Source organism: Strix uralensis, chromosome 13 (assembly GCF_047716275.1).
Source record: "Strix uralensis isolate ZFMK-TIS-50842 chromosome 13, bStrUra1, whole genome shotgun sequence".
In the NCBI taxonomy this organism is placed as follows: Eukaryota; Metazoa; Chordata; class Aves; order Strigiformes; family Strigidae; genus Strix; species Strix uralensis.
Window position 1 is genome coordinate 24255515 of NC_133984.1, and position 26412 is coordinate 24281926.

General features: G+C 57.2%; 3 protein-coding genes across 7 annotated transcripts; all 3 read right to left on the reverse strand.

The window, feature by feature from the left end:
• Positions 1-353: 353 nt before the first annotated feature.
• Positions 354-14748, reverse strand: LOC141949181 (mitochondrial fission factor homolog B-like). Of its 2 annotated transcripts, XM_074882450.1 has the most exons (7): positions 14611-14748; positions 8869-9101; positions 8151-8317; positions 7295-7383; positions 6189-6350; positions 3468-3546; positions 354-2571 (listed from the first exon to the last, which is right to left on the reverse strand). In XM_074882450.1, the coding sequence occupies exons 1-7, from the start codon at positions 14613-14615 to the stop codon at positions 2440-2442; spliced, it is 867 nt and encodes a 288-aa protein (XP_074738551.1). In that variant the 5' UTR covers positions 14616-14748; the 3' UTR covers positions 354-2439. The 2 variants fall into 2 exon arrangements, with proteins under 2 accessions (XP_074738551.1, XP_074738552.1); XM_074882451.1 differs by lacking the exon at positions 6189-6350.
• On the reverse strand, positions 13511-23454 carry PRRG3 (proline rich and Gla domain 3). 4 transcript variants are annotated; one of them, XR_012630679.1, is made up of 5 exons: positions 23385-23454; positions 20335-20376; positions 19515-19692; positions 18465-18730; positions 18135-18358 (listed from the first exon to the last, which is right to left on the reverse strand). XR_012630679.1 is itself a non-coding variant. In XM_074882452.1 (4 exons), exons 2-4 carry the CDS (start codon positions 20339-20341, stop codon positions 15319-15321), a joined length of 705 nt encoding a protein of 234 aa, XP_074738553.1. In that variant the 5' UTR covers positions 20342-20376; positions 23385-23454; the 3' UTR covers positions 13511-15318. The 4 variants fall into 4 exon arrangements, 1 of the variants encoding a protein (XP_074738553.1); XM_074882452.1 differs by lacking the exons at positions 18135-18358; positions 18465-18730; positions 19515-19692 and adding exons at positions 13511-15855; positions 16351-16511; XR_012630680.1 differs by having other exon boundaries at positions 18135-18615.
• Positions 23455-23763: 309 nt separating this feature from the next.
• RIPPLY1 (ripply transcriptional repressor 1) lies at positions 23764-25290 on the reverse strand. The gene is made up of 4 exons (XM_074882348.1): positions 25122-25290; positions 24629-24704; positions 24068-24138; positions 23764-23980 (listed from the first exon to the last, which is right to left on the reverse strand). Exons 1-4 carry the CDS (start codon positions 25211-25213, stop codon positions 23764-23766), a joined length of 456 nt encoding a protein of 151 aa, XP_074738449.1. The 5' UTR covers positions 25214-25290.
• Between the last annotated feature and the right edge of the window lie 1122 nt (positions 25291-26412).

Sequence of the window (26412 nt, forward strand, 5' to 3'; positions counted from 1 at the left end):
CACCCAGCCCTGCCACATGTGCTGCTGTGGGACAAAGAAAAGCCAAGAAGAGGTGGCAGGGAGAGAGAAAGGAAATAAATAGAAGTATCACACCCCAACGGGGACAGAATTAACGAGAAACTCTCCTCCTCCAGATCCCCCCCGGCACGGCAGCTGGCATGTGTGTTTTACACCAGTGGGCCAAATGTCCTGGTGGCTCTTAGAGGGCAGAAATCCAGCATCTGATTAAATAAGCATGTGTGGCTGAGACATCCAGCACCGGGTCAGAGTCCTGCTGCCGAGGAAATAAACCTTACCTGTTCCCATCCACTGGGATACCAGGATCAGACTCCACAGCCGGTAGAAGAAACACGTCCAGAACACACAAAGTTTATTAAAATATGCATTTTATGGGTCAGTGTTTCCAGATTTACACCAGGATTTACGCCTTACGTAAAAGTCACATTGTATCCCCCACAACCTGCCAATAATTAGCCTTTGAGAACACATACAGTTTGATCACCTCTCCTTCAAACAGCTTCAATCCACGCTTTGAACATGACATGTCCCCCAGAGGGCCAACCCTTCTCACCCTAAATACAGCTAAAAAAAACCCCCAAACCACAAACTTCCTCCAAAACACGTCTGCACCTCTCAGAGAGGAGAAACCAGCCAAACAATTTACCTACTCTCCTGGCACGAGTCACACAGCGGCAGCCTCCTTATACAGACCCGTTGTGTAAGGTCCCCTGGTAACCCTGACCACGTCCCTAAGCCACAAGCCACAGGAACCGCCTCTGCACCAGTGCTCCCATCCCTCACAGACACCCTGCCACGGCACAGCAAGCCCACCACACCATCCCGGCTCTCATCTGCAATAAATCTCAGTGCTCTCCTCTGCTCAGCTATCAGGAACAGGTTCAGACCCGCAATTACTTGTGGGACAGTTATTTATTAGTCAATGTCCAGCTGCCAGATTTACAGTCACAGATGCTTGATGCAGTTGCAGGCAGAAAACACCCGAGCATCCCTGTCTGTAAATAAGCTGTTGGACATCTGGATGACCTGCAGATCCAGCTACAATTACTTACAAGTGGAATAGAGAGGTCCTGTTAAGCCCTGCCAAAACCCCAGAGCCTGCGAGCACAACTCCAGCAGATGTGCTGGATGAACCACCAAAAGCATCTCAAAGTCACCTCAGAGCCAAGTGTTACTAAACTCCACAGAAGGAAAGAAACAGCAAAGCTGTTGAACTGGGCTTGTTTTTAGCTAAAGAGCATCTGGGCCAAGAATTCCCCTCACCTGTGTTCTTGCACCATCGCTGAAGTTACAGTTTGGCAGCAAACCTGGGAGCGATCCTGCCCTCTGGTACTGGCAACCTAACAAATACCTACTGCTGCCCAAACGGGCAATTTCCCATGGCCTGTCTGGTGCTGTCACTGTTGGTACAAGGTTTTATAATCCAGAGAGTCACCACGGGGAGGTTTCCCATTTAAATCTTTCTGGGAAAGAGCCAAGCTCCCGGATAAACCCAGACCTCAGAAACACTCTTACAGTCACTTTGGATCTGAACATTTGCAAAGCCGCTGCTGAACTGCCTGGAGCAGGATGGGAGCCAAGGAGATGGTGGCTTAGCAGTGGCTGCAGGGGTGGGAGCTCCCGGCTCCTCCAGCTCCACATCCCCTAGTGCAGGGGCTGTGGCACACGAGAACTGGCAGTACTACTTCCACCAAAGAGCAGTGGCGCAAGGAAGAAAAGAAACCCCACCAGCAGTTTAAAAACACTCAACCACTCTACACAAGCTTTTGGGGTGGAACATGAGGAACAGACCCTACAGCAGTTGGCTGAGGACCTTTACGGGGTCAGAATTGAGTTATCCAAGCTGGAAAGTGATGAGGGAACTGGGCCCACCACAGTCTAAGACTGTAACAAGACCCCATATCTGCAAACACCCAACGCCTTGGTTTTGCATCTCCTCTTGCAGGCAGGGCCAGAGGGTCTCCCATCGCTTTGCACAGGATGAAGACCTCCAATTTCTTATGAGACCTGGGCTCTTCACAGCAGCTTCCCACACAGGCACTGACCCCATCAAACATACAAGGTAGTTGCTAGTGTACAAAGAGCATTTGCAACCACAGCCCAGCCCAGGGACTACACCTGCTGGGTCATACTCCTTGCACCCCACCTCTCCCTGACACCCATCTCCAGCTGCTGTGGCACCAGGTCCAGCTTCGTCGTTTCCCTCACCCACCTCTGATGCTGGAGCATGGTAGAGGGTTGGCACCTTCATTGTAATCGGGGCCTAAAGGACACAGATCCTCAAGGGCCTACAGTGCAAAAAGCAGGTCAAGTTAAGAAGAAACACGCAGTTTTACTGTTTGCAAGTTCGCAAGCAAGGATCCTCTCCCTGCCCTCACCCACCCTGCCAGGGTTGGGCAGGGGAGGTCGGGGCATGGGAAATCATCTCCTCAGCCAGAGCCACGTGTTGATGAGGCAGGCGGAGATCAGCACAGAGTAGACCAGGGCCTCCTTCTGTCGCCAGGCGTTGCACTGCTCCTCCAGCACGCGAAGCCTCCCTGAGATCCTCATCAACTGCAAGGGAAGCAGTGGGGCTGCTGTCAGCCCTGCAGCAAAGTGCAGGACACTGGCTGCATCCCAGAGCCATGGGACAGGAAGGGATGGAAGGATGGGATCTGCTGTCTCCTTCAGGTCCTTCTTTTCTAGAGCAGCATAGAATCCTAGAACGGTTTGGGTTGGAAGGGACCTTAAAGATCACCTAGTTCCAACCCCCCTGCCATGGGCAGGGACACCTTTGACTAGATCAGGTGGCTCAAAGCCCCGTCCAACCTGGCCTTGAACCCTTCCAGGGAGGGAGCAGTCACAGCTTCTCTGGGCAACCTGTGCCAGTGTCTCACCACCCTCACAGTAGAGCATTTCTTCTATATATCTAATCTGAATCTACCCTCTGTCAGTTTAAAACCATTACCCCTCATCCTATCCCTACCCCCCTGATCACCCCCTCCCCACCTTTCCTGTAGCCCCTTTAAGTCCTGGGAGGCCACTCTAAGGTCTCCCCGGAGCCTTCTCTTCTCCAGCTGAACCCCCCCAACTCTCTCAGCCTGTCCTCACAGGGGAGGTGCTCCAGCCCCCAGCAGCTATCTTTGTGTGGGAGAATTAGCAGCAGTAACTCAGCTCCTGAGCAGATGCTTTAAGAAAAGCTCCTTCCCATCAGAAGAGCATCTGAGCCCTTTACTGCCAGCAGATGGAGGGGTCTGGCTGTCTCCTGTAACCCTACAGCCCCTCAGGGTAGGAGCCTGATGGATCAACACACGTTTGAGTCCCCCCCTACTTCTCTATTAGCAGCATCAGCCAGGACGAGGTTGGCAACACCAGCCCATCAGGACCGAGCAACAGATCCCTGGAGCCTCCTCATCCACCCTCCTATGGCTTTCCCAGGAAACGTTTGCAGCCCTTCACCCCCATCTCACCTGCTTTCTCATTGTTGCCATCTCAGCTGCCTCGACCTCCTCCAAGGTGCTCTCTGGAGCTGGGCCAGCCTCCTGGGAGCTGGGGAAGAAAAACAAAGATGCAGACGGACAAACACTGCTCGAGAGGTGCAACTGCCGTCCCGCACACACAGCACTGCCACAGAGAGCCGACCCATGCAGGGAGCGTGTGTGTGCCCAGGATGTGCTGGCTGGGTGCAGCATCAGGAGAGAGGAAACAGCACCTGCACAGCATCTACTCATCTCTTCTTAACCCCCATCATGCATATTTATACCCCTCCACCATGGTCGCCACAGTGATCACAACAAAACATGCCATGACAGACAACAGGGAAAACACATGCTTGTATTTCTTTAGAGGTCCAACAGAGAGAAAACATATTTACCAAGCATCCATTCGCTATAGCCAGAGGAATTCATTGAGGGTTGGGTAAACCTTCTTTAGAGCCAGTCAGGTAAATACATATCACAGGGCCAATGCTGGAATGGAGGGATGATCTCATTTACATCAGCAGGTGAGGATCCTGCTGGTGGGAAGCAGCCATCAACTGAGGGGAACTATCACCTGAGCAAGTGCATCAGCCAGCAGAAAAGGGTCCTGTGTTTGCTGAGACAAGGATTTGTTCCTCTCCAGTATCTCCAGAAACCACAAGCTCACTTTCCCTGCTCCCCCTGACAAAAAAAGTATCACTTTTTGCTCTTATAGCAAATTTTACCTGCAACTGGAAACATAAAACAAGCAACCCAAGCACGCACCACTTTCTTCCATCCCTGGAAACAAGAGGGCCACCGCTGGGATTAGCTGCTGCGCTGGCGGAGGCAACACAGACCACGGATCTCCAGGGCATCCCCTGGAGACACAGCCTTGCTGCAGGGCCCACAGCACCGAGCCACAAAATAAAGTAGGTCCAAAGTGAGAAAAAACAAAATTGCCACGTTCAGTCTGTTATTCCCATCAACATAGGCTAGCCCTACATCAGTTCTTCTATAACCAGCACTCCCCTATGCACACCAGTAACTCGCACGGGCACTCGCGGAGACCGTACAGGTTAACGAGTGTCTAACACTGCTCCTTCAGAGACCCTGGGGGGGAGAGGGTATTTATTCCTGTTTGCAACATGATGTTGATCTCGCTGAAGACAAGCCAGAACAGCACGTGGGGATTCACTGAATCTCTGTCTGAAAACACATTTGTGAGATAATCCCTCTATGTAATGAGGCCGTGCTGTAAAATGGAAGTCACAACAGAAAGAAAATCCAATTTCCCCCAGCACAGAGCCATTAAAAAAGGACACATCCTGCAGCTTTTGACTGAAAAATCCCAGTTGATACAGGTGGAACACCCTTTAGAGACTAGAAATTACCTTTCAATAACTCATACTCTTCAAGAGGGCACTGTCAGGCAAATACTCCAGTCTCTGTCCGAGACCAGACTTTTCTTTACTAAAATTTCAGGATAAACAAGTCAGCTCATTCATCTTTTTATTGTTGCATAGGTGTACAAAGTGAAGAGCTACCGTATGCATCTGAAGTGATGCAAAGTGCCAAGAAGAGGCGTTTCAAGGTGGCTGGATTCAAAGGGAGACCTGGGCAGAGGCCCCGGACTCACCCCACTGCAGCACAGCAGCTCCACAAGCTACCACCTCTCGTGGTACCGAAACCTCCTCTACTCCTGATGGGAGGAGGGAGAAGGTCTTACATAGCCACTAATCAGGTCTGTTGGCATACCCAGATTTTGTTTAAAAAAATAAAGTGACATTTGAAGACAGTCAGCCTACTGTGGTTAAAAGCAGGGACATCACTTTGCATTGTCCACAGGCAGAAGCCAGCTCTGCTGCCTGCACCTCCGCGCCAGCTGGGGAGGGAAGGCAGGATATGCCACTGATGGCAGGGATGATGGATGCTGACTCTCCTCCCTTTCTGCCTGGAGGCTTTGCTCAAGGAGAATTAGAAGTATTTAGATGTTCCTCTGGGTGCTCAGCAGCCTTAGAGCAGTGGGGACACCTTAAGGCTGCAGTGATGTCTTTGAACATGTTAAATTTACTACACTTGCACAGATAAGAGTGCGGTGGAGACAGTTGCTCCAGCACATCCAGAGAGATTGAGGTCACTGCATACCTGCTCCGGTGAGCATGCAGGCACACTGCACCCAGGCCAGAGGCATCGGCTATGGGATGAGTAACTTGGAGCAGCCAGTTGGTGGAAAAGGTTAATTAAGAGTGCCCAAGACACAGTCAAGGGTGCTGGAAGCCTGAAGGAGAGGGTGTCTCAGGGACAGGACGTGGGTCAAGCCATCTGTTCTGGATTTTGATTCCTTCACACATTTCTCTCCATCAAGCCACCAAGGCACGCATAAAAATTAGCACTTGCTTTGCAGTGAAGAGCAGCTGAAGTCCCAGCAACGTCACAGGTGGCGTTCAAGCACCCAGGGTGCCTGGGGGACCGGTGTTAAGCTAAGCAGGAGACACAAGCTGGGCTGGGTTAGCAGGGGGGTGCACCCTGGCTGGCTGCTGCAGGCACTCCTGGGCCAGGCACCCAGAGCTGGCAGACAGGACAGGCGAGGAGGAGAGTCTGGGGCGGCCATGCAGGACGATCCTGCCCCTGCGCCGTGCAGCCTGTGGTTTACAGAGCTCGTGCCTCAGCAAGGCAAAGGCAAGTCCTTGCAGAATGGCAGGGAGGTGGCTCAGAACGAGCCGAAGTCACCTGGATGGTGCTGGGTCTTGCAGAGAGTTCTGGACACGGTGGAAGAGCACCTGGCCCAGGAGGTACATGGTCTGGAAGATGTTCTGCATGGAGTAGATCCTGCCCGTCTCCGGGAGCGGGGGGAGCAGGGCACTGTGCGCGGGCAGGGGGCACGCGTCCGGCCTGGGGTGCACACAGAATCACGCCTGTTATTTCCCGGCCTCGTACAGCACGGGCACAGCCTGGCGTTTGGCAGGGCCCTTCCTCGCTTCAGCAGCTCCAAGCATCTCTGGGCAATGCCATCAGCACCCAAACACCCATGTCATCAGGTGGGGGAACCCCCTCCAGCAGCCCCCAGGCTCAGGGGAAGTTGCCTGACTCCTCTGAAGCTAATCACGGCTGTGAAATAACCAGACCTTCACCAGCTACTCGCACAGGGGTTGCAGAAGGCAGCTCTCCTGCCACCCAGGACAACCCCGGACTTCTAAGGGGAAAGGTGGCTCTGTTCTGGGATTAAATTTGAGATAATTTCTCCACTGGAGAGACTCCAGAGCCCAGGATCACTATCACCATGCTACTGCTCACAGGCTCCACTCAAAGAGCTGAAAAGCTGCATGCTCTTAGCCCACCCTGTCTGCAAGGCACTGCAAGTTTCAACAACCCTGGTAGAAACCAGTTAAGCCCTGGTGCCTCATTTGCCAGTGCTCACCTGTCCGTAGGCCCCAGCACTCTGCCATGATGGTGCTGGAGCATAAGAGCATGTTGCAAAGCACCGAGAGGAGCATGGACAGAGCCAGAGAGACTGGGACAAGCCAGAAGAGTCTGTGAGGTCCTCTCGGCCCAATGGCCAGGCAAGGACCGACAGCACGCCCAGCCCATGCATCCCCACAGAGAGCTCATCACCCTGGGGACCAACGCAGCTGCCTTCAACGCTGCCAGGCACAAACATCTCTGACACCAGGAGCCACGTTCCTCTTGTGCAAGAGCAGGACTTGCCAGGCATTGCCTTGACCCGACCTGGATACCCCCCCACCTCGAGGCACTGACACCAGAGAACATCAAAGCAGCACAGACGACAGGAGATGCTGATCCCCCCCCACCCCAGGCAGCTCTGGGTTCATGCTCACCGCTCATGGTGCTGGCCTGGGCTGTGCAAGGCCAGCTGGGCACAGTCACTTGGAGTTCTCTCCCGCCGTGACCTGCTACTGTGATGGCCCTGTTGGCATCAAACACAACCATGTGAGCGCAGAGACCCTGTACAGGGCGAGCCCAGCCCATGGTCTGCAGTGCCAGGAGCCCATCAGCATGGGGGAGGTCAGTGGCAGGAGTGTTACATGAGGCCCAAAGCTGGTGACCCAGTGCTGGAGAGGGTAAGGAGACATGCTCAGAGCAGGGTGAGGGTCACCAGCAAGGAGCCTGCTGATCTGATCTCTATTCAGATCAAAAATCCTCAACCTAAAGTATCTGGGAACAGCTCTCGAATCTCAGGGAGGTGAAAACACTTGAGAATGCAGATCAGCAGCTCCAGCAGCCAAACTCAAGCCTTTGCCTGCCCATGTCAGGGGCCTCTCTTTGAATTCATTTCACACAAGGTTAAAATCTGCTTTCAGCTCTGACACCAGAACCCTTTATGCTACAGGGATGAAACAGCTCCATCTCGTACTTCATCCAAGAGAAACAGTGGTTGAAAAGGGACTTCAAAAGTAGCAAAGGAAGTTGGAGGGGGGGGGGGGACACACTGCACCTACTTCAGCCTACCTCCTGCTCACAAAATGCAGTAGGAGATCTGGCTGAATCCATGTGCCAGCACGCAGGTGCGTACTGGTTATGGGACAGAAAGAGATCCCACCACCTCCTAGGAAGAGGCAGTACTCTGGAAGATGAATTCTGGCTTGGGCTGGTAACAGACCTCTGGAGAAACCCAACGGTGGGATTGCTCCCCCTTCCCATCACAGGCAACCCCGTCCGCTCTCAGTACAGTACCGATCGTTTGCGTTTCTGGGAGCTTGGTCTGCTGGCTACATGAAGAAAAGGGAGCTCCCCAAGGCAGGTGGGCTGTGCAGAGGAGTCCGGGGACATGTGCACCGTGACAGAGGGGACCTTCCTTTGCTGGTTCAACAGGATGGGCCTCAAACCGGCATCTGATATTTCTACAGAGAGGAGAGAGGGAAGAATTAATCCAACCTGAATGCCCTCAGGACAGGAGAGAAGAGAGATCCACCCATGTAGGAAAGCCAACACTGTGTCTAGTACCAGACGTATATCAAAAAACCATGTCCTGCAGGTGTGAGAGGCAGGACAGCCTGGAGGGGCATGGACTGGAAAGCAACTGGACACACTGCTCCAGGAAAGTGAGATTTCGGAGCTGTTTTCCAAAGAGACAGGGCCTTATGTCTGTGCATCCCAAAGCAGGGAGCCTACCAAAGCCATGAGGTAAGAGATGTGGAGGGAGATGCCTCCACATTTTGCTCCTCTCCTTTTGGAACTAAGACCCATCCTGCCTTCTATTAGTCACCTTCGCCCACCTCTCCCCAAGCATCTCTGCACCATCCTGTCCTGCCTTCAAGAAGAAAGCTGACTACAATACCTGCTCCTCTTGCAAAGCAAACCACTGGGGATTTTATAAAGGGATCCTAGTCCCTCGGACGTTGTAGAGCCTCACCAACCTTCAGCCACCCCAAAAGACAACCCAAGACATTACCTGCAAGAGAAATCCTATCAGGGATGTGCATCCGAAAGGAAGGAGGGACATCCTCTGTCACTGGCTCCTCATCCACAGGACTGGAGCTATCTGCTACCTTCAGCCTGTTGGGAACCTGCATCCTCTGATTGATGGCTTCTGTGAAGAGCAGGTCACAGCGGGCTCGGTTCAGGTCCAGTCCCCAAAATGGCCACATCTTTTTTGATTTCCTCAGATTGCTTGAGCACTCTGGGCTTCACACAGAGGAAAAAAAAAAAAAAGCTGAGCAAAAGTGGTAGCAAGCAGCTCTTCCAAACCGGCACCTGCACAGGGACAACACATGTGCTGTAAGAGAGCTAAAATACAGGCAGAAACAACCCAAAAGACAGACACCGTCAGAGTTGTCCCAGAGAATGGGCTGTCCCACAGGGCCACTGCAGGTGGGAGCTCCTGTCTGGCAGGGTGAGAAAGGAGAAAACTCCTACGTGTCCTGGGAGCAAAGCACCTATTGCCTCCCTTGATAGCAAGGACAGGGCAATAGTTCAGCCCACCTGTGGGAGAAGAGCCGTTCAGCATACCCTAAAAAATAGTGAAAAAAGTATTATTTTCCATCCAAAAGTAAAGGCGGGAGGACTGGGAGCACATTTTCGTGTTCATACACCTTCAAGGAAAAATTAGGTTTTCTAAAAACAAAGCACATGTTTTGTGACAAGATTCCAGGTTACCACAGGAAAAAACGAGCACTGGACTTTCTCTGCACACTCTCCCCACCCGACCCAGCACCCATCTCCTCGAGGGACCCACACCACACTGAACAAGATGGATTTTTCCCTGAGCGGAGCTGCCAGATGTTGAAGCATGCTCCCCGAGGGGAAGGAAAAGCACACAGCAGCTCTGCAGGGCCAGCGCCGGCTCAGCTCTCTTCCAGGAGGGGACCAGCACTGAGGAGGGACGAAGCCTCCAGCTCTCACCGCTCCTGGGGCAGCCAACAGTAGGAGCAGAACATGGGACATAGATGCTGTCTGGGGCTTTGCAGCTGCTCAGGATGCACAACTGCCCCGTGCCTCAGTTTCCCCTTTGCCAAGTCCTGGGGCTTTGAGAAGTGCTCTGGGGCCCAGTGTCCCAACGCTTTCACCGAGTGATGTGAGCAGAGGGCAAACAACGTACATTTTTTGGGAGAGGACCTCCCCAAAACACCTTCCTGGCTCCCAGCACTCTATTCTTTCTCAAAAAGCTACAGTCGAGGAGAAAACCCCAACAAGCGAGGGCTGCCAAGGCTGGCAGACCCCAGCCAGACCCCAGTGCTGCCCCGACATCCCAGACATGCCATGTGCATGCACAGCCCCCCTGCACACTCCTTGCTGCTGCCCTTTTCTTGAAGGTTAAACCTTTAGAACAATGTAGCAACATTATGGTTAGGTCAAGAAAGATGTTCTTTGTGTATACTGAAGCAAAGGGCATCCCAAATCAACAGAACAAGGAGATAGCCTTCTCCGAGCAGAGACACCCCGAGCCATTAGACCTTGCAGAGGGTACATTGCCAACTTGGCAATCAAACTCAAGGTCCATGTATCCTTAGCTGAACTACCCGCATTATAATACTAAAAATCATGCCTATGGGTCAGGAAGACCCTTGCCCGGGTGAAGACCCTTCCCCTGAGCATGCGTAGTACTAGAGGTATTGTGTCAGCAGGAATATAATTGTATGTAAACTACTAGCCAATCATCCTAGAGAGGATGGACTTGGAAAATCACTAACTCTGCAAGTTTTGTGTATAAACACAGCGTGTTGGTGTGCTTGATTTGTGGGAAACCAGCGAGCAGCCAGGCTTGGGCAACCCTGAAATAAATAAGCAGTGTCTCTCCCGAGTGTGTGATTATTGACCTATTGCACACCGGGTGACGAATCCGCTTTTCAGACAACATGTTGAGCTCACCAAGCCCAAAATGGTCCCTTTTTGCTTCCAGGTCAAAGTCTCCACCCTAAAGTGGCCCTCACCTGTTCCAGCACAGCACAGCACAGCCAGAGGACGGAGAGGTTTTCCTCTTCAAAGCTCAAGGGGGGAAAATGGGAGGAGGCAAGCGAGCGGGAGCGCGCAGGAGCCCTGCCTTCTGTGATCATGTCCGGGGACTATATTTAGCAGCCGGGTCTGTGACGCTGCGTTGCCAGCCCACACCAGGCCAGGGCTGCCCACCGCCACCCTCACTGCTGCTTTCCGGGGTGCTCTGGGCCCTCTCGCCTGCCCCAGCCCCCTGCCACCCCCTGGGATATCACCCAGGGGAGAGGAGCAGAGGGCAATCCTGGGAAGCAGCCCCATCTCCCGAAGGCCAAAGGACCACGGGGGACGCAGCCCCCGAGCCCCTGCAGCAGCCGGGCCCTGTAACTCCGGGTACAGGAGGGCGGCAGAACTTGCAGAACTGGTCTGCAATAACCAGCACTTCCAGTATCACCTGCCTCATGCTGCTCTCTACTCCTCTGTCATTAAAAACCTTTTAATTAAACAGACAGAAATTTGCCCAGCATCAGCTGCGGCGATCTGCCGCTTCCAGACATGCAGAGATGAGATCCCTGACTCTGCAACTGGCTCTGCCCCAGAAGAGGTGTCGGGGGACACAGCACCCCCCCGCTGCCCCACATCTTCTCCACCACCCTGCCCAGACCCAACGCTGGCATGGGTGACACCAACCCACGGGTGTCACAGCACACACGCCCCCTGCTTCTCCCCAAAACCTCAAAGAAGGTGGATTTTTGCAGGAACCCCCCCACTCAGGAGTGGGACAAGTCCTGGGACAGTCCCAAAGCAGCGTCAGTTCCACAGGAGAAACCTGCACCCGAGACCCAGCCCCATGGTCCACAACCATGGACAAAACCAGGTTTCTCCTTCACATTTTTGGTGCTTTGGAGGAGCGAACACCTTGTGTTGTTTTCTCAGCCTGTGCTCTGGGAAACCAGCATATATTAATAACAATAAATCTGGAGAGGGCAGATCGGTTCGTTTTCTAATCACCTGTGAAACTGCTGCAGCTCCCAAAGAGCAGAGCAGTGGGAGGGGTGCGGGAAGCAGGCTCTGAGAGACTAAGCTATTAAGAAAAGGGGGAAAAAAAAAAAAACAGCTGTCAAAACACATAAGAACAAAATGCTTAAGTGGCTGGATTTCCTCCTTTAACTTTCTTTAGGGTTTTTTCTATCTCTTGCCAAGCAACCCCACCCCTCGTCAGCAAGCGCCGAGTGCTCCCCATCCCCTGCTCTGGCACATGTGCCCCCACAGGGAACTCCCGGCTCACTTAAGCCTGGTTTAAATCCTGCAAGCCGGGAAAACCTGCCCTGGGGAGGGAAGCCCCACAACCTCCCTCCATCCATCCCTCCGCAGCCCAGGGCTGGGAGGGGGGGGGGGGGCCAGCCCGATGCAGCACCCCCCGTTCACCTCTCGTGGGGGGGTGGTGCTGGAGCGAGCCCTGCCCTGCGGCTGGGGGGTCGCCTCGGCAGTGCGGAGAGAGCTCCCCGGGAGGGCGAGGGGCTTGTCACCCGCCTGGCCCTGTCGCCTGCCACAGCCAAGCCGCGGGGCGCTGCCGGCCACGCAGAGCCGGGGTCACTCCTCTGCGCCCCCCCCCCCCCCCGCCGCGTCCTCGGCTTAAGTATGAGCTGGGGAGCAAAGGGCTCCGGGATCCGGCTCCGCGGGCCGGGGGGGGCTGAGAAACTCAGCGCACGGGCCACTCGGGAGAGGAGGCGGGACAGGAGCGGGGCGGGGGGGGCGGCTCCGGGCCTCCCGCCCCTCGCCCCAGGGCCGCCCCGGCGCCCCCCCCCGCCGCGCCCCGTCCCGCCCCCGGCTCCCACCAGCTTTGCAGTTTGCAAAGCGGGGGGATTGGGGGGGCCACTTACTTATTTTTGCAGTCCGAAGGCACCGCCGGAGCTCGCCGGAGCCCCGCCCGCCGCCAACCGGGGCAGTCCGGCCCCCCCCCCCCGGTAGCCCGCCCCCCCATTTAAAGTCACAGCCGGGGTAATTAGCGAGCTGGGACTCATCAGTGCGACGCCTCCCCGGGGGGGGGCAGTGCCCCCCACGGCACGGGGGGAGCCCGGGCGGGAGCTAATCCAGAGCTAATCTCTCCTGCCGCTCAGCGGAGTCCAGAGCGATGAAATGCTCCGGTTGGCATCAAGGGCAGTTTTAAACACTTCTGAATGGGGACAGAGTCCGAGACTTGGCCATAAAATCTAGTTTTGAAAGGGCTTAAAATAAATCCCACACTGCCCTAGTCTTGCTATTTAAAGGGGATTATCTAAGAGGTTTAGGAGCACGCGGAGGAACAAGACAACTTGTGCACCTAAATCCCCTCAAAGACCCCAGGAAATCCCTCCGCACTTCGCCTACCCCACCGGTCAGGGCTCACTGGACACCTTCCAGCTCTCACCAAGACTTGCACCCCATGCCCAGGGAGGTCAAAGGCTCCTCTCAGATGTGTGGGGTTTGTTCCCAGCCCCACAGCACGCACCTGATCTCCAGAGATGGTCCCTTCCCCACCGAGGACTGTGCTGGGGGGGTGCCCAGGGGGAGGATTGGTGCCATCATCCCACAGAGCTGAGCCCCAGCACCCCCGTGAGATGGAAATCCAGCTGTGCCCAGTGAGACATCCCCGCCGTGGGAAAAAGCCACCCTGTACCACTCCAGACAGTGAGGGTTTTTTAATAAATACCTTTTTTTGCACAGAAATATACCAAGTTTTACAGAATACAAACTGCAAGGATAACGACTGAGCATCAAAGACAGAGGATGCAGAGCACCCTTCTATCTCCCTCCGGTCTCTTCCAGGCTCTGACCCCGACACTCACTGTCAGGCCTTCCCATAAGCCTGACTTGCTAAGGCCGAAAGGCAGTGTAAAGGCCTGGGAGGGGACAGACAGGGTGCCAGCAGCCGCAAACCCCCTGTGTCCCGCCCCAGGAACAGCCACGCTGGGCAAGGCTCAGCGCTGGGCCGAGGGCAGCTGCTGTGAGAGCACCCCCGGGACCGAGCGGGGTGCAGGCAGCCGAGGGATGCACAATAGCCTTTCGGTGCTGGTGGAGAGACTGGTGCTGGGGTGAACACCGAGGGGTGGCAGTGCTGGGTTTCTGGGCTACTCCTGGGGGTGTTGCTGAGCACAACCCCCTTTTTAACCCATCAGACGTGACTAGGAAAGGACAAGCCCCGTTGCCTGGACCCCAAAAGCAGCTGCCCAGGCAAAGGGAACACTCCGGCCCCACAGCAAAGCACCTGGCTCTGCCCTGCCCTGGCACCACAACCACTCGGTCAGGGTTCGGCCCTACTACGAACCCAATGGCATCCCCGGGTCGTGGCATCGTCAGTCAGCTCTCACCTCCGTCAGCAGCCCCTCCGCACCACGGCCACGGCCATGGCCACCAAGCAATCTGCCCACCAGAGGGGCCTGGGGGAGCGTGGGGGGTCTCACATTCCCCTCTACCTGCTCTGGAGGACAAAGACCCGCAAAGAGAGAAGCCAGGCAGAACGGAGAGGTTTGGGGTAGGACAGGGGAGGTCTGGCCCATCCGCAGGCTCCCTGTGCTGGCATCCCACCTCCGGGGCAGCCACCAGACAGGCCACGCCTCAGGAAAGAGCATCCTCACCGCTGAAAACCATGGGATCACCTTTGGCTCAAGGTCAAGATGACCCCACCCACCAGCTCGGCCGCAGCCAGACCCCCAGCTGCCCAGCACCCTGGAGGGGAAAGTGGAGAGCCATCAGGAAAAGGACCTGCTCCACCAAAGTCACTTACCTCATGTACAAGACCACCACAAGCCTTTCACCCTTTCCAAGGGGATCTAGGAGATCCGAGAGCTTCTCCTTGGCTGCTCCTCCCTGATCTCCGGACAGTGCGTAGCACTACAGGCACCGCAGGATGGACCGGGCTCCCCACTCCCACCTGGCAGCAAATCCACACAAGGGAGGCACTTTCTCCCCAAACACAGAGTGTGGACGCCCACTGTGAGGATGGACAGGAATTTTCTGTGCCTCTCCTGCATCCCCAACTCCTAATCAGAGTCCTGAGCAGCAAAACGGGGCCCGGTGAGGACATGGGGTAAGGCTGAGCAGCGCCCCAGGGAGGCAGCGGGGCTGTTTTAATCATGGGAAATGTTATGTCTATTCGAGGGGGGAGTGAGGAAATCGAATGCACCATGGGGAGACCCCCGTGATGAGCCAGGAACAAGCTGCTGCTCTGCTCTGGCTGCTACAGCACTTACGTGAGCGGGGAGCGAGGGGCAGGAGACAGCTGGCTGGCTCCAAAGCCATCCCTGCCACCCAGCCTCACCCTGCTTGGGGACAGCTATTTTTGGTTCGGAGGGTAAGGCTATTGTGTGATGGCACCAGCTTGTACGGGTGAGACGGGGTGCCACCTGGCACTTGAAGGGGGTCCCGGGCACGGCGAAGGGAGGGTGGGTGGGTGAGCGTGAGTGTGTGAAGAGGCAGGAGGGAGGCAGACCCGCTATTTGCCCGCAGCGGGGGCGGTGGCCACGATCTCTTCATATTTGGGTGGTGGGTCACTGTAGGAGACACTGGTCTCTTCGCCACTGCTGCTCTCCGGGTGGCCTGTCACCTCCTCGTAGGAAGGTGGAGGGGTGGCACTGGACAGTCTGGAGAGGACGGAGACCGAATGCTCTGGCGGGCAGAGGGTGCCATCTTGCTGGGGGGTGCCCCCAGCTCTGCCATCTCCAGCCCCCCGATTGCTGGCTTCTCGCTGATACTGGGTTTCCCCTTGGCTTTGCGACCGCTCCCGGTACACCATGACCCTGGGGAGGCTGCGTCCCGTTCGGCTGGCCAGGTAACGGTTCTGGGCATAGGAAGGGCGGTGGCGGGTGGCCTTCTGCAGCTGGCACCTCCAGATGATGAAGAGGGCGATGACTATCAGAAGAGCCACTCCCAAGAGGGGCACCACCACGTACATAGCGTCTGAGCGCTCCGTGCTGTGCCCGGGGTCCTTGACAGAGTAGACAGAGTTGGTGTAGCCCTTCCAAAACTCCATCTGTGGCAGGAACAGAGAAGCAACCGACATGTGCTGCAGGCAGGACAAGCACCCCCTGGCCAGGTTTTGGGCCGTCCCCCACCACTCTCACCAGGGCTGCCAGCACCCGAGGTGCTGTGGGAACCAACACAAAAGATCACAGGGACATCCCTCAATGGTGGCTAACAGCCCCCACACCAAGCAGGGAGAAATTTGGCCAACACCAACCCCAGCCTGGAGTGTCAAGGACAACAGCACAAATTTCCCACCCATGCCACGGGAGTGCCAGCTCCACCTGCAGCCGTGGGCAGGCTGTCCTGGCAGTACCGAGGTGAGGGCAGCGCCGGGGAAGGGAAAGTCATGCTGGAATGCGAGGCCGCAACATGCTGCCTGCAGACAGAAGAGGACAAAGGGGACAGGAGAGGCTGTTCCCCCTGTGCTTTCCTTCTCTGCCTCCAATTTGCTAAGGCGTAAGCCCTCAGAGATCCACTGGGGAGCAGGGCAGGACAAACGCACCGTCTTCTCCTTGTTCTCAAACACTTCCTTGACCTCCTCATAGCTGCAGACCTCCTCGATGCACTCCCGCTCGATGGTGCCCTGCCGGATCTCCTCCAGGAAGCCGTTGGCTCGGGGAAAGCGCTTCAGGACCGAGTGGGCATTCCTGGCCCCCAAGAACACTGCAACACACAAGGCAGAGACAGAGCTGAGCAGGGACAATCCCACCCGGCTCCCCGCAGCATTTTGACAATACAGGCTTTCCCACACGGCTTCCCACAGGCACCCCAAACACCAAAAGCCCAGGAATACAATTTAGTTAGCACAGCAGAGTGCCCGCAGAGGGACAGCACACCCAGAGAGGCACAGGGCCCCTGGGGTCTGCCTGGAGACATGCAGCACCAGGAGCCTCCTTCCAGCAGCGTTGAGGTGCTGGAGACATTGGAAGTGGCAGCTGCAGAAGACAGAAGGCTCCAAAAAGACTCGTTTCCAACCTCCTGCCCTTGATGGGCTTTCACTGTGCTGCCAGGCAAGGGAGGTCCCACCAGGTAAGCAAGACCCCACAGGGCTGAGATGCAGAGCCAGGCCTCTCTGCCCAGACACAGGGCCAGCACCAAGGCAGGCTCACAACACATTGTGCATCATTCCACAGTCCCGCTGCGCATCACCCCAGAGCCTCCTCTCTTGCTTCACACCCCCACAGCCCCTCAGGAGGGAGGCAGCCTGCCTGCTGGCGTACCTGCTGCCAGCTGCTGGGGGGTCATGCGAGCTCAGGTGGCTTCAGGGACTCTGTTCAGGTCCCAGATAGTGAAAAGGGCCTGAGCAACCTCTCCCCACATGGCATCACGTTCTCATCCCTACTGCGTTTTGGTGCAGAGGCCTCACCAACCTTCCTCTGCTCCCAAAGCCTGGGAGACTATGTTGCCCACATCAGACCTTCCCCACCGAGCATGCGAGCCAGACCAGCACCCTCCTGCCTCCAAGGGACGCAGCCCTTTCAAAGCCTCTCCCCTCCTGTTCTGCAGGACGGAGACCTCCACGGGGCACAGGGAGCAAGTACCTACCAGGACCTGCAGCAGCACGGGAGAGGCAGACAAGTTGTTGCCCAGAAAGCAGAAACTCCACACAAACCATGGTCCTTCCAGGATCCAAACATCCCATGCATGCATTTCATAAGAGAGTGCTTCTGTAAAGGGGCTCAACATACCCAGCTGTAGGCTGCCACCATCTCTTCCCACCAAGCCACGTAATCAAGCTGCTTCCCTTGAGGAGGATGAATCGGTTCTGCTGGCTGATCCGCAGAAACCTATTTACCTCCTTCACCCTCAGGCTCAGCCTTCCATTGGATCAGCCAGATGAACCAACTCACACTGCAGCAACACCAGCAGCTGCAGGACAAGGAGGGAAGGGGACAGCCGGAGTCTCCCATGAGGCCAGCTGGGCTGTAACAAACACCTAAGGAGCTTGGTGGGGATCAAACCTAACAGTGAAAAACTACCATCTTCCTTTTACCAGGGAGACTGGCAGGTTTCCTCCTGCTTTACCTTCCATGTATCCTGCTCCTAAAACCATACAGCAAGGGATTTGTAGAGTATTTATAAATACCGAGGCAGGGACAAGCTCATGGCGTAAGTAACTACTACTGTGCTACACCACCCGCGCTCGGAGGCACTGCACTCTTTTTGTGCTGTGTAGGTGCATTTTCCCCCGTGATTTATTAATGGCTTGGTTCAGTGAGAGGGTTTGCAGAGGGCTGAAGCACTGAGGTGTGAATGAAGAGCAGCATGAATGATGTGAGTCAGAGACCTTTCTCAGAATCAACTTTATTAAACAAACCTTTTTTTTTTGTTTGTTTGTTTTTAACAAGGACAACCACAAAAGTGTTTCCAAGAGGCACAGAAGGCATCTTGCAGGAGGGCAGGGATCTGCTTGCCTTGACTTCTGCAGTTGAGGAGGGCTATCCTGGCTGGAGAGGGAGCAGGTTGGCAGGCCGACCTTCTCTTGAGCCTTTCCAAAATGAGATGAAATTCTGCAAAGACACCATCCATTCCGCAAATGTCCCATCCTTTGCTGGAGAAGTCTGGCCTCACCTCCTCTGCCTCCTGCCTTGATCAGGCTGCGATAGCAACTCTCACCTCCTCAGCACTTGGGTCTGAGCCTCTTTCCAGCTTCCTCAGAACACCCTGGAGCAAGAAGCTTGGCCGCAGATCTCGCTGTCAGGGTTTTCCATCCCTGCAGATACCAGTCACTTGACCCTTCCGCTGCTTTGCGCTGCTGAACTGGCCGCTACGGTGGGAAATAAAGACACACAGGCAGGCAGGTATCACGAGTAATGTCCCGACTGAAAGCATGCTGCTATGGAGGTGTGTGCTTCTCCCCACATCCAATTTCCCTCAGGAACCTAGAAATGGCAGAAGAGGAGAAACTAAGTCACTGTTCCCTCCCCTCCCTTGCAAAGAGCTCCCACATGCCTGGGGACCAAAGGAGGAAAAACCAACGGCCTTCAGGAAACAAGAGCCTTGCCAACTCTCAGCTGCAGCCTGGATGGCCAACTGACACAAAGAGCAGACAGCTGAGCAGGTGCTGTCCCCAAACCGCAGGGCAGAGGGCACTTCCCAAGGCCCAGCAGCCTCAGAACTGACCCCTTGTGCCTCTCCAAGTCTTCCCACACCAGCTGGAGAACCGGTGCTCAGGAAAGACCAGAGCTTTAGGCGAGGGGAGCAGGAGCCAGGGCTGGGTTTCCTGAGGTGCTGCTGGTCCCCGGTGGCAGGCAGGCTTGGCCACACCGCTACCCCACAGCTCTGCTGCCCGAGGGAGGGGGGGGACACACACCCAAGGAGCTGCTTCTCAGCAGAATAACACGCAGCTGTGTCTGCAGAGGGACAGGCAGGGCTGCACGCTGCTGGAGAGCACATGATGGTGAAAATGATGACCACCACATCCCCCCCCGGCACGTCAGGGTCACCACAAAAGGGGACTGCTTGGCAGGGGACAGCTCCACAACCAGTATGTGCTGGGGAGCGAGCACCGGAGCTCTGGGAGGGAGAAAAGGCCACAGTGGAGGAAGGCAGAGACCCAGCTGGGTCATTAACAGAAGATTAAAACTGCCTTTTAAAAACACTGCCTGAAGATGTCTGCTCCCTCCCCCACCTAGCACAGCACAGATAATGAAAGCCCAGACATACCTGTCATCCCTGGGGTCCTCCTCCTGCCCAGCGTGGCTACTGCCTCCACCTTTGTAGCTGGCTCCAGCGACACTCCAAGCAAATCCTGAGATCCCAGCCAGATCTCTACACCTCCCGGCTCACATCTGCTGTCCTCCTTGAGCTCCCATCACATCGCTGCACGCAGCCTCCACGCAGGCTGCCCAGAAGAGCGAGGAGGGAGGGTTGAGTCCAGCTCTTTACAGACCACATGCCATCCTCCACCCTGCACCCTCGCCAGTCTCAGCCCAGCTTCAGCCGCTGGCCCCGAGCGGCCCCATCTGCCAGGCTCTCCTTCAGACGCCAAGACGCAGCGAGCTCCCAGCGGGGCAGAGTTAGGCAGAGTTAGGCAGCTGCCCATCCACCAGCAACGCAGAGCCCCAGCGCCACCAGCCACCCAGGCTACAAGGCAGCGTGGCCCCCAGGATGGGGCAGCTGGTGGGATGCCAGTGGCTAGCAGATGTCAGCGCAGACCAGCAACCCCTGCGGAGGGGCCAGTCAGTCCACAGCAACTCAGGGAGGCCTGCCCTGCACAGCGAGCATCACACCAATAAAGAAATGATGCAGCATACGGGGAGCCCTGGAGAGGGCAACCCTCCAGCACCTCCTCTTGACTCCCACCTTGCACCAGGGAGAGAGAAGCACAAGTCAGGCCTCATCCAGGGATAACAGCCAATGGCTCCCCACAGAGAATAACATCCCCCAAAAAGCACAGCACTTCCTTGAGACGTGGCTGCCAAATATCCCCCTTCTCTCCTCCAGCACCACTGCCACCTCTCCATCTTGACTGAGGAATACTTACTTGCCATGCTGCCTCACTCGGCTATGGGGGGCTCCTGCCTACCTGCAGGGAAGAAAACAGGAGAGTCACCAACAGCTTAAATTTCACCCCCTGAAGCCCAAGACCTCCATCACCCAGGGTCAGATTCATGCAGAAAGAAGGGTGCTGCCTCTTCAGACAGCCAAGGACTCATGCTGCCTCCCCAGTCATGGCGTGGCTGGAGGGACTGGAGGGGCTCGGGGCACCCTCGAGCCTGGGGCAGGTCTCTGCCATACCTGAGCTGCAGCAGGGCCCTGCCCAAGAAGCCCAAGGGGCTGCAGACAAGTGAAGTAGGAAGGAAAGAACTGGATGAAGGGGAGTCCCCAGATCTCATCAGCAGACGAGAAGACCTGCGTCTCAGAAGCTGCTGGGAGCAGCCTGGTGCTCCTCCCTTCCACAAGAGATTGATGGATACAGGTAAAGCAGTCATCCTGCTTTAAATCTACTTCACAGCCACGCCAGCTCTCGCTTCTGCAACTCCTACCCACAATCTGCAATAAACAGGGCCATATTGTTTTCTCCACTGCCATAAAGCTGACTACACAGCAGGAAAGAAAAGGATATGGATCTCCTACAGGCTGTTGGGCCAAGCTAAGGGCAGCAGCAAGAGTGACAGAGCTTCCTGTGCGCTCCAGACAACAGCTCTCCAGCTGGAAGAGCAACTTTTGTGCTTCAGAAGCAAAACTAAACGAAACCCCAGAAGAGTGAAACAAAGTCCTGCAGAAGCAGAGTATATCCCTCTCTGCCCACGGGAAGAGTTTCACTCACTTGTTTTTCAGGTTTTGCCTTCTCCCTGTGCTCAGTGTCCCACTGATCAGACCATCCTGGGCAAACTTTCTGCCTTGTGTGACACCTTGCTGTGCCAAAGCCACAGTTCTGTCAGGAGACAGAGGGGACGGGACTAACCAGCTCCTACAGTGATTTACTGTGGATGAAGGAGCTGTTAGAAACAGCAGCAACTAAACCACGTGCTGATCTTAGGTCCAGGACTTTGGATATGCAGAGTTATCCCAAAAGCACTTGAATCCACTCAGCTGGAGGGAGGTCAGGGACAGCACAGAGCTGTTCACGGTGTCAGTGGGGCTAGAAACGCATTTCTCATTTCATATAAAAGGCAGGAATCCAGAACCACAGAAGGGCTGATGCACACCACCACAGCAGGCACTACCACACCTCACCAACAGCCACCTTCTCAGTAAATCCAGCACCTCTCCCTGTCAACATCAGGTTTCCTGTGGTTTCTGAGGTTCCTGCACCAAAAGTGGCAAGAGGCCAAGCAAACCTGGAGCTGTCTCCAGAGGCAGAAAGCTCCTTCTTTTCAACAGTTTGCAAAACTCAGATTGCAAACCTCAGTGTGGAGTTTAAGCAGGAGTGAGGGAAAGCAGAGAGCACCAGAATTACACAGGAGGGGTCTGCCGCCTCCTGCACCCCACAGCCCACCCCGGGAGGTCTTTTCTCAAGAAACTGTACCCCCAACTCCACTTCTCTGAGCTGTCCTGGGGGATGAGAGAGCAGCGGAGAGGCTTCCGGATCCATGCATTCCCCCACACGCTGTGTCAGCTCTGAGCAGGGACCACCTGACCTGCTTTTGTTGTCATCAGTTTTTACAAAGAGATCCAAACCCACAGGACAAAAGAACACACAGCGTGCAAAACTTGCCACAGTTTCCACACAAAACCTCTGTACTGCTCATTGTTACAGGCATTCTGCCCCTTTGACAGACAGGAGAACAGAGATGCAGAAATAAGGATATTCAAGGCCAGATTTGTCAGGACCTCCAGCTCATACATTGGTCAACACATTTAATGCATCAAGAAGATTTTATCTTTAACTTTTTTTCAAGGATCTGGGCCAATGCACCCAGTGTCAGAGCTCAGAGATGGTTTATTCCAGCGCAGCAACCAGCCAGGTCTACACAAGCCTCCAAGCACAAGCAATGCCTGCGAGAAGGGCAGATATCCCAGACGCTTATTTTTATTTCCACACGCAAATTCCTAACCACCTCCCCCGGCCCCGACGAGCAGGAAAAGCTGGACCACCACACGTGCTGACGCCAAGGCAAGCAGCATCCCTCCTGCCTCCACACAGCCACGCAAGCTGACAGAAGCCTGAAGCTGGAGGCTGACCTAGCAGACGCCCACCCAGTCCCAGTCCCCCCCCCGCCCCCCCTCCGGCTTCCCAACACGCGTTCGCCTCCTCTATAAATACCCCATCGATAGGAGGTTGCTAAGGCAACCGTGAGGAGGCGCGAGGGATGCAGCCGTGAGAGTGAGGATGCTGCAGTCGCACATTTGTGTCTCCCCCGGGCTCCCCTCATCTCCGCCCCCGCTCCCGTCACCGATGCCAAAGGAGGAAATCGTGCTGGTAAAATATGCTGCGTGCGCGGTGCTGGCCCCCCGCAGACCTGGAGCGGGGCTGAGGAGGGGCCCCGGGGGCCACGCTGGGAGGTGGCACCCCCTCGCCAGGCTGGGGGGCACAGGTGCGGGTCGGGGGGGGGCTCCACAGCCGCCAGTGACGTGCCACAGCCTGCCGGGAGGCTGCCAGCCGCTCAGCAGGATCCCAGCACGATCTGGGCTTTTCCATGCCAAGAGCCACAGCGAGGAGAAGAGGCTGCGCTGGCTGCGCTCGCCGGGGCCCGCGGGGGTCCCCGCAGGCTGCCAGGAAGCCTCGTCCTCCCAGAGCAGCTCTCGGATCCCAGCCGACCCCCCGCGGCCCGTCCTCCCGCTGCCCCCGGCCTGCCCCTGCCCCGGCCCTGCCTCGCCCAAACCCAACTCCAAATTATTTCCATCGCCCTCAGCTTCTCGTGTCACCCCACAGCCGGGTGCCCCCCCAGCCCTCCCCTGCCCCCTCAGCCCAAACGTCACTTGCCCGAGTGAGAGGCGCCTTCTCGCCCCAGACGAACCCCGCCGCCACACCCCTGCCCCGCTGCCACCTCCCCCGCCCGCACCTCTTCTCTCCCCCAAGAGCCCAGCAGCCCCTTGCCAGCTCCCACCTCCCCGGCCCCACAGCCGCCAGCGCCGCCCCGCCCGTACCTCATGGCGGCCTCGCGCCCCGCCGCAGCCGCTCCCTCCCGCCGACGGGGAGGGGAGGGCAAAGCCCCGCCCCCTCCCCACCTCCTCCCGCTCCTCGACCAATCGAGCGCCCCGCAGCCGGCGCGCACCGCCTTCCTCCTCCCGCCGCTCCAATAGAAACACGGAGCGGGGAGAGTAGGCGGGGATACGCGCTCCTCCCCCAATCCCGGGGAGCCTGACAGCCAATGAGAGAGGGCCGCGGCTGCCGGGAGGTGCCGCAGTGGCTGCCGGGAGCTGTAGTCCGCCGTCTGCGCTGAGGGCCCGCACGGCCCCCGCGGGGCGGGCAGCTGCCTGCGCCTCCCTGCGCTGCCGGGGCTGCCCTCGCCTGTTTCCCCGCGCCTCACAGCGGCCTGCCCGGGCTGCCTGCCTGTGGAACGGCACGTGCCGCCATGGCCCCAGCCTCCTCTTCTTCCTCCTCTTCCTCCTCCTCCTCCTCCTCCTCCTCGCTGCCCGAGTCGTCGTAGAGGCAGAGGGTGGCCTGCACCGGGAAGGTCGCCAGCAGCTTCTCCCCGACGCCATACAGATAGTCAAAGCCCTTGGACTTGGGCCAGAGGAGCCTGTGTGTGGGGAGGCGCGGGGTGAGAGCCCCTGCCAGACCGCTGCCCTCGCTCCCCGCCGGGGCGCTGGCGGCTGGGGGAACGTACCTGACCGGGTGGTGGAAAACCGCCAGCGCTTTGTCAGGGCCACCGTCCCCCAACACCTCCCGAGTCCGAGCCTGAGGAGACACAGCCGGAGTGAGACGTGCCCCGGGGCTCCCGCTGCCCCCTCTCCCCTGTTGGCGGGGCTGATCCCCAGCCAGCATCTCCCCTTCCTCTGCCCCTCACTTTCGGTCCTCGTGCCCCCACAGAGGAAGCTACAACATCGACTCCCCGCCGGTGGGCTTTTTGCCAGCGTAATCTTCCCCCCGTGCTCAAAAGCTCGTGCCCAGGCTCCGCTAACCCCCTGAGGAATGCCCGCCAGGCCTGGGAACAGGCGGCTCTTTCAGGCCCCCGTGGCGGGGCTGCGCTGGCTGGGGTCTGCCCGGCCCTGCCCCGGCGAGGCTGCGTGGCTGTGGGGCAGAGGGGTAACGGCACCAGGGGAGGTGGGCACCGCGCTGCCGTGCAACAGGGCCGGGGGTGAAGGAGTCTGGGGCGAGAGGCTGGTTTCCTGCCCCAACCCTGCCAGCAGGAAACTGGGAGGGACGCAGCAGGGAGTGTAAAACTCACAGTGTCCATCTGCTCCCTCCGACGCCCGGTTTCTTCCTCTGCTCGGGGCAGCCACGGTCTCCAAAGAGGCAGGGATCTAGGTGCGGAGAGAAGGTTCAGCGCAACAGCTGCCCACCCTGGCCCGTTCCCCCCTTGCCGTGCTCCCCTCCACTGCAGCCACCCACCCCCAGCCCCATGGTCTCGCCCGCTTGGCTCAGCCCCTGTCTGGGTGCGTGGCTGGGGTGCCAGGCACATGTGGGTGCACTCATACCACCTCAGTGCTCCTTGCCCTGCTTCAGCCCCCCAGCACCCCTGGGAGCCACTGGCATTGCTCCCGGGGCTCTGCACCCTCTCTCCCACCGGCGGCTACCAGGATCACAGGGGTCCCCATCAGCGCAGGGACCCACGCAGCCTTCACCCGTATCCAGCTGGAGCCTTCCCCATCCCACCTCCTGTGCACCCCCTGCCCTCCCCACCCTCCCCAGACCCCCCTGGCTGTGCAGCACCCAGGTACCTTCCCCCTTGCTCCAGCCCCAGGGCTGGGCAAGCACTGGCCACAGGCACCCGGAGCCCACGGGCAGGCAGGCAACAGGCAGCAGCTTCCATGGTGGCAGGCAATCGTGTCCCCTCTGATGCTGCAGACCCTTGGCGAGGACACCTTTATAGCCCTGCCTCGGCCAGTGGCTCACAAATTCTTCTGGGCAGGGGCAAAGGCAGGGGAGCAAGGGACTGGGGGGCAGGGACAGCAGTCCCTGGGGTGTGAAATTTGTCCCAGTTGTGTAAACAGAGGGTTGGGGGGAGGCTGGGGGCGGAGGGGCTGTGATCTCTGGTGGAAAAGCAAAACACAGAAGGGAAAAGTTAGACACCATTTGTGAGAAAATCCCCAGGGGGGAACAGGGGAGGGCAGAGGCAATTAACAAGGATGATTAAGTGCTCTTTATAGCCATTTGCATAAGGGAGGGGGGAGGTGGGGAAGGGCCGGGGAGTGCTGGGGCAGCATGATGGGCATGGGATGGGGACAGTGCAGTGGCCACGGGATGGGCTGCAGTGGTGGCAAGCACAGAGCAACCAGGAGGCAGGTGATGGGCATCCGCTCAAGACAGGGCAGAGGGATGGCAGTGGCAGGCGCAGGCAGGGCAATGCTCAGGCATCCATGGCCCCTGCTCAGATCACCCCAGGGAGCTGCCAGGCCCTGTTCCCACACTGCCCATGCAGTGGGGAGAGCACACGCTTGCCTGTGCTCCCTGTCCTCCTTGGCTTTTTGAGATGTGGACCATAGCAGGAGGTACAGAAACGCTTCTTGATACACGGGTGCCAGGCTCTCTCCCTGCCCTCAGCACTGCCACGCGTCCTGTCCCTGCCCACTGCTCCTGCCCAAGCGCACGAGGCAAGGTGCCGCTGACAGACAGGTCACCTTCCACTCCCAAGAGGGTTTCAATGTGGGACAGGGAAAGAAAATAGCAAATAGCAAATGGTCCCTGCTGTAGCTCTGCTATCAGCATCCAAACACCCCCATCCAAATGCGGCCGGACCCTGCTCAGCTCTAAGCACAATTTGTCACCAGAGGCCCTCCCTGCCCCTCTCCATCTGCGGCAGCCGGCGAGCAGGAGGGGGCACGGGGCCAGCGCAGCCCTCATTACCGTCTCCATTTGTTCCTCATTTGGGCCAGGAGTCTTACAACAACAAACCCCGCGAAGGACCAGCAGGGCCAGGAGGAGTGAACTGAAAGCCCAAGCTCACCCTGTGGGCATGAGGAGTTCCACCTGCTGTCCTTTCACTGCCCCTCCAACCCCAGCATGGGCGAT

What these genes read in the sequence shown, in the direction of transcription:
- RIPPLY1 (XM_074882348.1), bottom strand. Translation starts at nt 25,213, where the DNA reads ATGGAAGCTGCTGCCTGTTGCCTGCCTGCCCGTGGGCTCCGGGTGCCT. An exon ending in GGGCTGGAGCAAGGGGGAAG is followed by an intron (nt 24,705 to 25,121) that starts GTACCTGGGTGC and finishes CTCCGCACCTAG; the next exon opens with ATCCCTGCCTCTTTGGAGAC. An exon ending in GGAGGGAGCAGATGGACACT is followed by an intron (nt 24,139 to 24,628) that starts GTGAGTTTTACA and finishes GTGTCTCCTCAG; the next exon opens with GCTCGGACTCGGGAGGTGTT.
- PRRG3 (XM_074882452.1), bottom strand. An exon ending in TTGAGAACAAGGAGAAGACG is followed by an intron (nt 15,856 to 16,350) that starts GTGCGTTTGTCC and finishes TTCCTGCCACAG; the next exon opens with ATGGAGTTTTGGAAGGGCTA.
- LOC141949181 (XM_074882450.1), bottom strand. An exon ending in TGATAGGATTTCTCTTGCAG is followed by an intron (nt 8,318 to 8,868) that starts GTAATGTCTTGG and finishes TCCTCTCTGTAG; the next exon opens with AAATATCAGATGCCGGTTTG. An exon ending in CCCAGAAACGCAAACGATCG is followed by an intron (nt 7,384 to 8,150) that starts GTACTGTACTGA and finishes TGATGCCAACAG; the next exon opens with GGCCATCACAGTAGCAGGTC.